At 44.1% G+C, this 12,440-nt stretch overlaps 1 protein-coding gene across 2 annotated transcripts in view; it reads left to right on the top strand.

Moving 5' to 3' along the window:
- Nucleotides 1–2,102: 2,102 nt before the first annotated feature.
- The window catches only part of TMTC1 (transmembrane O-mannosyltransferase targeting cadherins 1), a 256,134-nt gene continuing 245,796 nt past the window's right edge, over nucleotides 2,103–12,440 (top strand). For both annotated transcript variants that reach the window (XM_036865656.1, XM_036865655.1), the window contains exon 1: nucleotides 2,103–2,586. In XM_036865656.1, coding sequence (XP_036721551.1) covers nucleotides 2,285–2,586 — 302 coding nt within the window. In that variant the 5' untranslated portion in view covers nucleotides 2,103–2,284. The remainder of the gene's footprint in view (nucleotides 2,587–12,440) is intronic.

Here is a 12,440-nt window from a genome sequence, read left to right as displayed (position 1 = left end):
GTTTCCTTCATCTTTTCTCCCTTTTATTGTCTTTTTGGAGTCCGGCTTTGTCCTTCTTCATTTCTCTCTATTATCATGGAGAATTCTGATAAGTGTTTTCTTCTAAAAAAGTTAACAACTCAGAAAAGCACGGGGTGGGCAAGCTGTGCCTCCTACAAGGGTGATTTAACGGTGAAAAGGCCTGCCCTCTTTAAAAATCTACAATTAGAGGTACTCTTTGGGAGTAAGATATTGTCTCAAGAAAGCCTCTATTAATTGTAGGTAAGGACTGATACATTGGCTTATTACACCTACTATCATTTCAGCAAGGACAAATTCACTGTCTTAGTCAGCTGTTAACTCAGAAGGTTGTTAGACTTTTATGGTATTAATCTTACACACACACACTTACACACATACACAATTTGAGCAGCTTTGGTCATCCAGCCCAGTACTTAGCATATTGTAGCACAACATATACTTTCGTATATTTTTATTAAGTTAATGGGCAGGTGAAGAAGAAAGGCTATAGTGTGTTCTGTGGGGAGATGGTTGACTTAGGTGTGTGTAGGGTCTGGATATGAAAGCTACCCAGGGTTAAAAAGTTTTGATGCAAGGATGAATACATTTCTCAGTCACTAATTTCCAAGTCACTAAAAAACAAAGTGAAATGGATAAAAACATCCTGACTTGGAATATATTCGTCTTAATTCACTGAGTTTTCAACTGCTCGGATATATCTTAAATTTTTTAAGAAATAAATTGGTGTCCTAAAGAGTCACACAAACATTCAGTCAGTATAAGAGCAATTTCTGCCTTTTTTTCTACTTTTTTTTTTTAGATCATCGAAACTCTTAAGGATTTTGGAAGGATGATAGTAATATGGCGAATTTTGTATATATTTTAAGTTTCTCTATCTGGATGCATCATTTTCCAGGTAACTTCAATAACACACAGCAATAGAATTTACAAGGGCCTCAAAGAGTTAACAGATTTTTCAAACCTGGACAAATTCTACTGATCCTCATCTTAACGGTATACTTAGCTTATTTACATATTATAATTAGTATTTTTTAAAAAAGAAAACAACTGTTCGGAAAAACGGGAAGATGGGGAGCCAAAGCCAGAGGCCTTAAAGCAGTTTGGTTTTTGTTTTAAATCGTATTGACTTAGCAGTAAGAGTTCGAACACGCTCACAGCGTAGGAAATAATCAGACCCAAGTGACCCACTTAGATGGGAAGAAAAAGTAATTTGCTTGGCATCTCCCAGATTGTTTTAAGAACCGTAGTAAAAAAACAAAACGAGGAGGAATGTTTCAGAAGCCAATTCGGAGCCCAAACCCAAACCAAAAATAGAACCTGAGACTTTATAAGGGCGAGCAGAGCAATGGGCGGTAAAGGAAAACAGCCGATGGCTCCTCAGAACAAACCGGGGCAGGGCGGGCAGGAAGCCCCCGCCAGGGAGACCCACGCTCGGTTTTCAGAAAGATGTTTCAGAAGCTCCATGTCCGTGCGGTTTCCATCCCCGGAGGCTGCAACCTCTGGTCGCGGGGCGGTGGGGACCGAAAGCCCGGGAAGGAGACTGCGGAGGGGACGACGGGACGCGAGCGCGAAGCGGGACGGGAGAGCGTGGCCCGCGGGCCGCCCCTGCTGTTGTCCGGGGTGCTGAAAAGCCGGGGACGTCCCGGGCGGCGGCAGCCACTGCTCCCTCCCGGAGGGCGGTGGGGGGGGGGGGGTTCAGGCTGAGCACCTGCTAAGCCCTTCCTGGCCCGGGGCCTGGAGGTGCCCACCAGGAGGCCCTCCCCGGACCCTGGTGGGGTACATGCTGGGAGGAGGAGAGCATCTCGGGCACAGCGGACAGGACCCCGGATGCCACTTCCCCGCCGCTCCGGGTAGCCCCGCGCCGCGACCCCGCTCCACCTGCGCGCTGACTCTCGCCGCCCGGGGCCGGGGCGCCCGCGGGCTGAGCGCGCGACTAGCCGGGGCGCGGGCGGAGGGTGCGGGGCATGGTGGGGAAAGCTGCGCCGGTCCCGGGATTGGGGGGGTGGAGGCGATTGCGAGCGGGGCATGCGCAGTGGGGCGGAGGAGGTGGCGATGGCCAGGGGAGGCGGGGGGACTGCTGTTTATTTGCAGCTGGGCCAACTCGGCGGCGCAGGCGGCGGCGGAGCGCGGGGCGCTAGCGGCCGGTCCAGCTGCCGCCGACTATGCCCGAGCCCACCTCCGGGCAGCCGCCGCACGCCGCCCGGCCCCCGGCTGGGGACGATGCCAGACGCCCGGGAGAGGCCAGGGCAGCGGCAGCGGCGCGATGGTAGTGACAAGCTCTGCCCGAGGCGGCGGCGGGGACCGCGCGCCCTCCAGGCGGCGGGGCTGCGGACTCTCGGCGCCCGGGGCCGCGGCGCTGCTGGCCGGGGCGAGCTGCCTGTGCTACGGCCGCTCCCTGCAGGGCGAGTTCGTGCACGACGACGTGTGGGCGATCGTCAACAACCCCGACGTGCGGCCCGGCGCCCCGCTGCTCTGGGGCATCTTCTCCAACGACTTCTGGGGCAAGGGCATGGCGGAGAACACCAGCCACAAGTCCTACCGGCCGCTCTGCGTCCTCACCTTCAAGTGAGTCCCTCACCCCTTGCTCGCGGCCGCCACCGTTTCTCCTCACCCCCAACCCGGGCTGGGAGAAGTTGCGGGACTGGCTTGGGGGCCGTTTCTTTTCTCGCCGCCCCTTCCCCTCCACGCCTCCCTCCTCTCCAGGCTGCCCACGCCCCTCTGCTCCGTGATCCTCGTCCCGGCTGCTTGGCGCTCCCGGGGCGGTTCAGGAGGCGCGGGCTGGGACTTGGGATTGAGTTTCTCTAGAGTCTGCGCTCTGGGCGGGCTGGTCTCTGGGGCCAGGGCTGGGAGGGGGCTGGTGGAGCCCACCCGCCTCCGCCCATCTCACCCCCGTGGTACGGTGGCCAAGTGAGACCAGCGCGGGCCGACGAGCTCCGGGCAGTTGGCTGTGGTGGTGAAGCTTCGAAGTTGGGGGTTTCTCGGCGGCAGCTGGTGAGCTGTGCAGACGGGGAGTGTGTCAGCTCCTTGGGAGTCGTGAGCTGCCAGGGCTTGCGTGGGTTTGGGGAGCAGCAGCACGGCGGGCAGAGGCGCTCTCCCGACCTGCAGACTTGGCTGCTCCTGGAGCCTCGCCGATCCGCGGGAAGGGCTCCAGATTTCGACTTTAAAAGGTGCACAGCAAAGGAAGGCAGAAAAGCGTGGGATCCTCTGGGGGTCCTGGCGTCCCAGTTGAAGTAGTTTTTCTTTTACAATCTCGGAGTCATGATTCAGCATTTCAAGTGTGAATAAGGTGCAGAGGGAATCGGGAGAACGCCAGGGTTTTGCGGGCTGGAGTATTTTCTTGAATTTAAAAGAGGGCTAGCTTCAGGTGGAAGGGGAGAACGGCTGATGCCAGGGAAGTGCTGGCTCGCGCGTCATGAGCTTGACTCAGCTCCTTACAATTTGGCTCAGCATTTAAGCTTATAATGTGCCGGACAGAACTGTTGAAATAATATTGGTTCAGTAACATCAGCGTTTTAAGCATTTTCCAGCGGGTGTAATATGAACCCTTCTTTGTGGTACTGGTCATTCGAGACAGGGTAAACAGCTTGAAAAGCCTGCCCAGGCCGGGAGGCCGAGGTCTCTTGACAGGTGGCTGATGAGTTAGAGAAGGAAACCAGAGCGATTGTACTTAATTCTTCAACTGAAAGTTGAATGTTTTAAGACGGGTGAGGAAATAGCACATTTGACTCTGAAGAGGGTATTTTATAAACATTTATCCTTTTGGAAAGCGGTTTTGTTTTTCAGCTGAAAGATAATCTCAGCTACTAAGTTGCTCAGTCCTTTTCTTCCCTAAATGTTTTTTAAAATGGCACATTCTTAGATGGCACGATATGTGTGTAACTTCTAAATTGACCTGCTTTTTCATTTATTACAGAGAGGTTTGTTGGTTAGTTTAAGGTGTGGTAGCTCACAGCATGAGGTGGGCTGGGCTTATAACAGCCACGGAGACCATCTAGGTCCCTCCTCTGAGCTTTTTCCGTGTACAAAGATCAGGGTCAAATGCCTGTGCCCACTTGGTGGAGGGTGGGGAAGAGTGTCTTCACTTCTTGACTTTGTAAAAAAAAATTTGTTTTAATTCGTGCAGGAGGTGGCAGGGACAGAAGAGAGAGAAGGGGAGGAAAGGAGTAGACAGTGAGGCAAGGCCACTGATGAAGAGGAAAGCAGGCATTGTGCAGAACAGGGGCAAAGGAGAAGGAGAACTGAGGGGGCAGGGGGCAGCTCTTCATTTATGATGCTCACTGGTTATAAAAAGCAGCCTGGTTGCTAAGATGCATTGCTCTTTGTAGAGTGTGTCTTACTGGCTGTGTAAGATATACCTTTTTTTTTTTGAGAAGATTGAGTTACAAGTCTAGAGTGCACTAACTGGAAAGCAATAGTGCCTCTTCAGAAAGAGAAATTTAACTAACCTTTCTGTACTCACAGGCATTGATTTGAATAAGACGTGGAGGTTTTCTCATCACAGTCACCTGAGGTGAAACTGCATCGTCCAGTGCAATAGCGTGAGGCTGGGCATGTATAAGGGACGACATTAATGATGTTAGGCCCACACAACTCTGAAGATTGTTGCAAGGAAAGAGAGAAAATCACATTTATTAACTATTCAGTGTGAACCAAGCATTGGCCTAGGAACTTTACATAGATCATGACTTTAATGATTTTTATTTTAGGCAATCGGTGAAAACACAAAGTGGCCTTTGAAATATACTCAAACTATCTTAACTGTATCTTAAGCCTGTTTGAGCAAAAATTTTGAGAATTGAAAACCATTCAATTAATTAATGATTAATTTTGTTGTAAGAACACCTAACATGAGATCTACCATCTTAAATTTTTAAGTGCACAGTACAGTATTGTCAGCTATAATGTTGTACAGCAGCTCTCTAGCACTTATTCCTCCAGTATAATTGAAGCTATATACATGTTGAACAGTAACTCTTGGTGCCCTCTCCTCTCACCCTGCCCTTGGCAACCACCATTTTACTATCTATTTCTATGAGTTTGACTACTTTAGGTACCTCACATAAGTGGACTTCTGTGACTGGCTTATTTCACGTAGCATAATGCTCTCCAAGTTCTTCCATGTTGGTGCACATTGCAGGATTTCCTCCTTTTTAAGGCTGAATAATATTACATCATGTGTATATATCACTTTTCTTTATCCATTCATCTGACGATAGACAGGTTGTTTTTATATCTTGGTTATTGTGAATAATGCAGTGAACACGGGAGTGCATATATCTCTTCAAGATCCCGATTTCAATTCTTCTGGATATATACCCAGAAGTAGGATTGCTGAATCATATGGTAATTGTATTTTTAATTTTTTGAGAAACCTCTATCCTGTTTTCCATAGTGGCTGCACCATTTTACTTTCTAGCCAATAGTGTACCAGGGCTCCAAATTCTTCACATCCTTGCCAATGCTTACCTTTTTTTTTCATAAAAGCCAACCTAACAAGAGTGAGGTGATAACTCATTGTGGTTTTGATTTGCATGATTAGTGCATGATTTGCATGATTAGATTTTGATGACTAGTGATGTAAGCATCTTTCCAAGTACCTATTGGCCATTTGTATGTCTTCTTTGGAAAAATGTCTATTCAAGTTCTTTGCCCATTTTAAAATCAGGTTATTTAATTTCTTCTGCTTTAAGTTGTAGGAATTCCTTATGTATTTTAGATATTAACAACATATCAGATATTTGGTTTGCACATATTTTCTCCTCTTCTGTAGGTTGCCTTTTCACTCTGTTGATTTGTTTCCTTTGTTGTGCAAAGGCTTTTTGGTTTGATGTAGTCCCACTTGTCTAATTTTGCTTTTATTGTTTGTACTTTTGTTATCGTATCTAAGAAACCACTGCCAAGCCTAACATCATGAAGTTTTTCCCCTATGTTTTTCTTCTAGGAGTTTCAGGTCTTACATTTAAATTTTTGATACATTTTTGGGTTGATTTTTGTGTACGTTGTAAGATAAGGGTCTAATTTCGTTCTTTTGCATGTGGATAACCAGTTTTCCCAATACCATTTATTGAAGAGACTGTACTTTCCCCATTGTGTATTCTTGGAACCCTTGTTAAAGATCATTTGACCATATATATGTGGGTTAATTTCTCTATTCTTTTCCATTGGTCTATATGTCTGTTTTTATGCCAGTACTGTACTGTTTTAATTACTGTAACATTGGAATATATTTTGCAGTCAGGAAGTGTGGTACCTTTAGCTTTGTTCTTCTTGATCTATTCAGGTTCTTTTGTGGTCAGTATGAAATTTATGATTTTTTTCTTTTTCTGTAAAAAATGCCTTGGGATTTTGATAGGGATTACATTGAATCTGTAGATGGCTTTGGGTGATATGGACATTTTAACAATATTAAGTCTTCCCATTCATGAACATCGGATGTCTTTCCATTTATTTGTGCCTTTAATTTCTCTCATCAGTGATTTCTAGTTGTAAGTGTATACGTTTTTCATCTCTTTGGTTAAGTTTATTCCGAAGTATTTTATTCTTTTTGATGCTATAGTAAATAAGATTGTTTTCTTAATTTTGGATAGTTCATTCTTAGTGTATAGAAATACGGCTGATGTTTGTACGCTGATTTTTGTATTCTGCAACTTTACTGAATTTGTGTATTAGTTCTAATAGATTTTTGGTGGCATCTTTAGGGTTTCTACATATAAGATCATGTCATCTGTAAACAGTGATAATTCTACTTCTTCCTTTCTGATTTAGATGTCTTTTATTTCTTTTCCTTGCCTAATTGTTCTACCTAGGACTTCCAGTTCTATGCTGAATAGAAATGACAAGCGTGGGCATTCATGCCTTGTTCCTGATCTTAGCAGGAAAGTTTTCAGTTTTTCACTGTTGAGTATGATGTTAGCTGTGGCCTATTCATAAATGTTCTGTATTATGTTGAGGTAAATTCCCTATAAACCTAGTTTGTTGAGAGTTTTTTACCATTAAAGTGTGTTGAATTTAATCAAATGTTTTTTTCTGCGTCTATTTACGATGATCATGTGATTTTTATTGTTCACTTTGTTAATGTAGTGTATCACATTAACTGACTTGTGTGTGTTGAGCCATCTTGGCATCCCAGTGATAAAACCTGCTTGTTCATGGTGTATGATTTTTTTAATGTGTTTTTGAGTTTGGTTTGCTAGTATTTTGTTGTGGATTTTTGCATCTGTGTTCATCAGGGAAGTTGGCCTATACTTTTCTTCTCTTGCAGTGTCTTTATCTGGCTTTGCAAACCCATTTTTTAAAAAACACGTTGAATTTTGTGATAATTGTACATTCCCATCCAACTGTAATAGCATAGAAATCCCTCATATCCTTTATCCATTTTCCCTGGTGGTAACATCTTGCATAGCTATAGTACACAGTCACAACCAGGGGGTTGACATTGATACAATCACAGTTTTTATTCAGGTTTCATCAGTTTTACATATATTCTTTTTCTTTTTCTTTTTGTTGAATGTATATTTAGTCCATGCAGTTTTATCACGTGAGCCTACCATCACAGTCAAGATATAGAACAGTTCTATCACAAAGAGCCTTCATGTTTTCCTATCATAGCTATAGACACCTAATCGATAACAACTATTAATATGTACTCCATCTCTATGCAATTTTGTCATTTCAAGAATGTTCCATTTAGAACCATACAGGGTGTAAACTTTGAGATTTTTTTTGCACTCGGAATAATTCTCTGGAGTTTATTCAGATTGTTGCATGTATCAATAGTTCATTCCTTTTTTTTGCTCAGTAATATTCCATTGAATGGATGTATCACAGTGTGTTTAGTTATTCACCTGTTAAAGGACATCTGGGTTGTTTCCAGGTTTTAGCTCTTACAAATAGTGCCACTACAAACATTCATTTACAGGTTTTTATGTGAACATAAGTAGTTGTTTCTCTGGGATAAATGTTCAGGAGTACAATTGCTGGGTCATATGGTAGTTGCATGTTTAGTTTTTTAAGAAACTGACAAACTGTTTTCCATCCATCCTATCAGCAGTGTATGTTTCTCTGCTTCCTCACCAGATTTGGTATTGTCACTGTTTTTTATTGTAGCCATTCTGGTAGGTGTGAAGTTGTGGCTTTAATTAACATTTCCCTAATGGCTGATGGTGTTAAATATTTTTTCATGTGTCTATTTGCCTTCTGTATGTCCTCTTTGTTAAACTTTCTCTTCATATTTTTTGTCGATTTTCTAAATGGATCTTTTTTTAAATGTTGAGTTTTGCGGTTTCTTTATACATACTAGATATAAATCCTTTGTCAGATATGTGGTTGGTAAATATTTCCTTCTACTCTATAGGTTGTCTTTTGAGCTTCTTAACAGGGTTTTTCCCTGTGCAAAACTCAAACTGATTTTTTAATTAAAAGTATTATCTTTGATTTAGTGAATGAATGTCACACATACTAACGGCTAGAAATTCCCTTAAGAATAAACAATAAAAAATTTATTTATTTATTTATTTATAAAGATGTGTAATGCTTTTTTTTTCTTCTTTATAATTTTTTGGCCGCACCAAAGATCCGCACTGGGGATCTTAGTTCCCTGACCAGGGATCAAACCTTTGCCCCCTGCAGTGGAGTCTTAGCCACAGGACCACCAGGGAAGTCCCTATAATGCTTGTTATTATAAAGGTACTTACTTGTGTAGAAAGAGACTATTCACAGTTTTTCTCACATAAGAAATGGGCAGAAGTTGAAGTGAGGAAATGGATTATTAGAATGTCTCCTTTTACCAGTTTGGAGGGCAGGGCACAATGGAAAATGAAGGCAGCTTATGAGGATGCAGTGACTTTGTATCATATCAATTTAGCTAACTGGAACGGCGACTTAGAAATTCCTTTCCTGTGTTGTACGGGGCAAGAGTTGGACAGGAGAAATTTCTTCGAGGTTTGGAAAGTGAAAGTGAAGTTGTTACCGAGCAGGATTCTTGGCCTCCTTAATCAATAGAAATTGAACTGAGGCCAGACAAATTCAGGCAAGGCTTTACTGGGGCCCCTGCTGCAGCAGGGGGCAGTGAGAACAAGCAACAGGTTCCCTTGCCTGTTCTCGCTTCCTGAGGGGGGCGAGCTTGTTCCTTACATGGGGTGAGGGTAGGAGTGTGTCCAGGGGTCAGGCCAGAGGGGGTGGCTTAGGTGGTTTGCCCACCCATTAGGTGGTGTTGGGTGCAGGGGGCCTGTGCAGTATCCTGCTTTTGCTCAGGGCCCTTCAGAAGTGGCAGTTGGGTTTTTGGTCTCTTTGAATGTTTTATCCAGAATTTGCCCCAACTGGGCATGCAAGCAGTTATTTTTAGTCCCATATAGTTTATTTGTATTTTGTTGCTCAAGGAGAGGTTTGTCCAGGTGCCAGCATTGCAGCACTGCGGCAAAGGGTCTCGGGTCCCAGCCTGTCTCAAAGTGGCCGTGTTCCCCAAAGTGCATTCCCACTGCTCACCGCTGGAAAGCCAATACTTGAGAGGAAAGGTTGGTGGAAAAGAAAGTTTGCTTATTTCGGAGGCGACTACTGGGGGAGAAGATGGACCCATGTCCAAAGGCCAACTCCCCACTGACAATCAGCGGGCAAGAGCTCTTAAAGGGGTGTTTCAGGGATGTATAGGCGGAGGGAGGGGGCTGTGTGCGGGAACAGCACAGTCAGCTCTGACAGTCATCTTGAACTTGGTCACGCGGTGGTGGTCTGATCAGCATCATCCTGATTGTTTTAAACACAGGGTCGGTTCCAGGGTCGGTTTGTGCCCATTTCTTTGAGGCCATTTCTTTGAGGCCAGTTCTTGGAATTGTGGCAGCTTATGTGATGGCTACAGTCTGGTCATCACGTAGTTCACTTCTTCCGCCTGATGTGGGTTTCAGTATTTACGAAGCAGCTCAAAAGATATGGCTCAGGATATTATCTATAGCCCTTGAGAAGGAACTAAGAGTCCTTGACTTTGCTTAATGACGAAACTATTTAGTCTTGTTTGACTGCTTTCCTTTGCTTCTGCATTTTCTCACTTCTCTGATTAAATTTTCTCTTTGACTAAAGTTTTTCTGCAGACGAAAGGCAGGCGGAGGACATGGGGTCGGGGCGGGGTGGGGTCTGTCCTGGGAAGGCCGCACAGGGTCCTGCTCTGTTTCAGCCATGTACCCACTCAGAAGGTGTGTGTAGGTTTTGGTGTGTCGCAGCTCATGCCGGTTGCCCCAGGCTTGCTGAGTAACCTGCTCTGGTGTGCAACAGCAGCCAATTCTGCAGCTCCTCCGGAAGTCTCCAGGTCTCCTTTAGCTGCTTGGAATCACGGTGCAGGTGTGTGTGCAGCTCTGTGGAGACTGCTGGCCTGTTTGCAAGCCACTCCCATAGTTAAAGTCGGAGCCTAGGAGGCTGCAAGAAACAGAAGTGTATTCCAGTTCATCTTTGTGGGTTCCAGTCCCTCCTTCCTTTCCCCTCCTTCAAGTCCATCCTTCCTTCTCGAATGCCTGCCCTGCTGGCGTTCCACTTGTTACAGACACAGTGGCAGCAGCAGCCTTGCATAGGCTATGTAAGGAGTTCCCGTGACTGTGAAAGGTCAAATCTCTGCAGCAAATTCCTTCTGCTGCGTCATTCCTGATAGTTCTGCTTCTCTGGTCAAACTTTAACTGATACAAATAATCATTTCTTTGTGTTGCTTGAAGTGAATTTAGAATTCTAATGAATTTCTGTCTCTAGTCAAATCTTCTATTCAGTCTTTTCATAATCTCGTTTCCAAGGGCACACAGGAATATTTTTGGACTGTTGTAGAGCAGAATCAAAACATCTGTGAAAACTTAATCTGCAGCAGTAACCTTTTTTATTTTTCTTCTTTATCCTTCACTGGCCATGACGTGTTTTTAACTGTGGAATCAGGAGAAGCACATTAAGTCACTTTGTAGACACTGAATTGACACAGAACCAAACCTCGTAATGCCCATGACGCCCACCTTGAAAAATGGTCCTGATTGATATAAAAGGTGCTTAGCTTTTTAAATTTTATTTCCTCTCTACCCCCCCTTTCTCTTGAGGAGAAGCTCCTGCTGGATTGTTAGCGGTACCATTCCATATCAAGAAGCAAGGAGAAGCTTCCTTCAACAAGAAAGAACCAGTGGTTTTTCCATGTTAAAGTTGGGGAAGCGAAGGCAAATTAAATGACCTCAATTCTCTTTCCATGTTTAGGCTGTTAAATCATAGTATTCTACTAGTTTGCTATAAAGTTTTATTTTATTGAGGGCTCTGATGGTAATATAAACCAGATGAGTGAAAGTGGCTGGTTTAAAATGTCAGAGTTAAAAAATAGAATATCTTAATATATGCAGCTGTAAGGATTTGCAACATTTTAATGTTTGGATCTTGAGAGTTTTTTGCATCAGTTTGCATCTTTTAGTCACAAATGATATGCCAACCATGAAAATCAGCTCTAACCACTGTGCCCAAAACCTAAAAGAAATGGTGGCATGTTCCTTTTGGTTCTGTTCCTTTTGATTTGACCTCTGTGGGAATTCATTTTGAGATAGTCTATTGCTACAAGACATAATTTTGTTTTCTAAGTCTGTGATAGGAGACAAGTGAAGACTGTTTAGGATGTTTGACTAGATTGTCTAGGATGTTCAGTGATGGATGTAGTTAAGGAAAAATGTGATTGGAGGCAATAAAGATTTTATAGAGAAAAATGAAAAAAAAAAAAGTCCTCTGAAAATTTCATGCCAAACTCAGGTTATCTTAGAAACCCCAAGAGGAGGAGGTCAGCATCCTTGACTGTTAGGATATGCTTTAGGCATAAGATTGCCTTTAGACTACAGTCTGTCTGGTGGTGTAGGAGGAATAGAAGATGAGAGGAATATATTTCTGTATCATGAGGGTTTTTATAGATGAGTTCCTCAAACCAAGAAGGCTTGGAAAACATCTTCTGAAGCAGTCTTATTTTTTAAAATTAAGAATGTCTTTTCTATCATCCTTTGGAGCTACATTCATGTTTTTCCTAACTTTGACTATATTATCACCCCACTTAAAAGGGAGGATGAGGAATGCTTGATCATGCCTCAGTAATGGCAGTGTTCCTTTTCCAAATGTTGAGATGGTTTCTGGTGTAAGAGGCCCTGTTCGATCTGACCTCCGCCACCTCTCTGATCTCTAGTCTGTCGGTCTCTACCTCATTCTGTCTGTGTCAGCATTCTAGAGTGTGTATTCCTGGTACAGGCCAAACCTGCTGCTACCAAGGGCCTTTGCACTTGCTTCTTCTTCCTAGAATGCTCTTCCCCCAGATCTGTGCATTGCTTCCTCTCTCACCACCCTCAGTCTCTGCTCAAATGTCACTACATCACAGTGGCCTGCCCTGGCCACTCGATCTAAAAATAGCGGCTGCTCCTCCATGTTTCATCCTTACTCTC

The sequence above is a fragment of the Balaenoptera musculus genome, chromosome 10 (assembly GCF_009873245.2).
Source record: "Balaenoptera musculus isolate JJ_BM4_2016_0621 chromosome 10, mBalMus1.pri.v3, whole genome shotgun sequence".
Classification (NCBI taxonomy): domain Eukaryota; kingdom Metazoa; phylum Chordata; class Mammalia; order Artiodactyla; family Balaenopteridae; genus Balaenoptera; species Balaenoptera musculus.
This window is presented reverse-complemented; position numbering and strand designations above follow the sequence as displayed.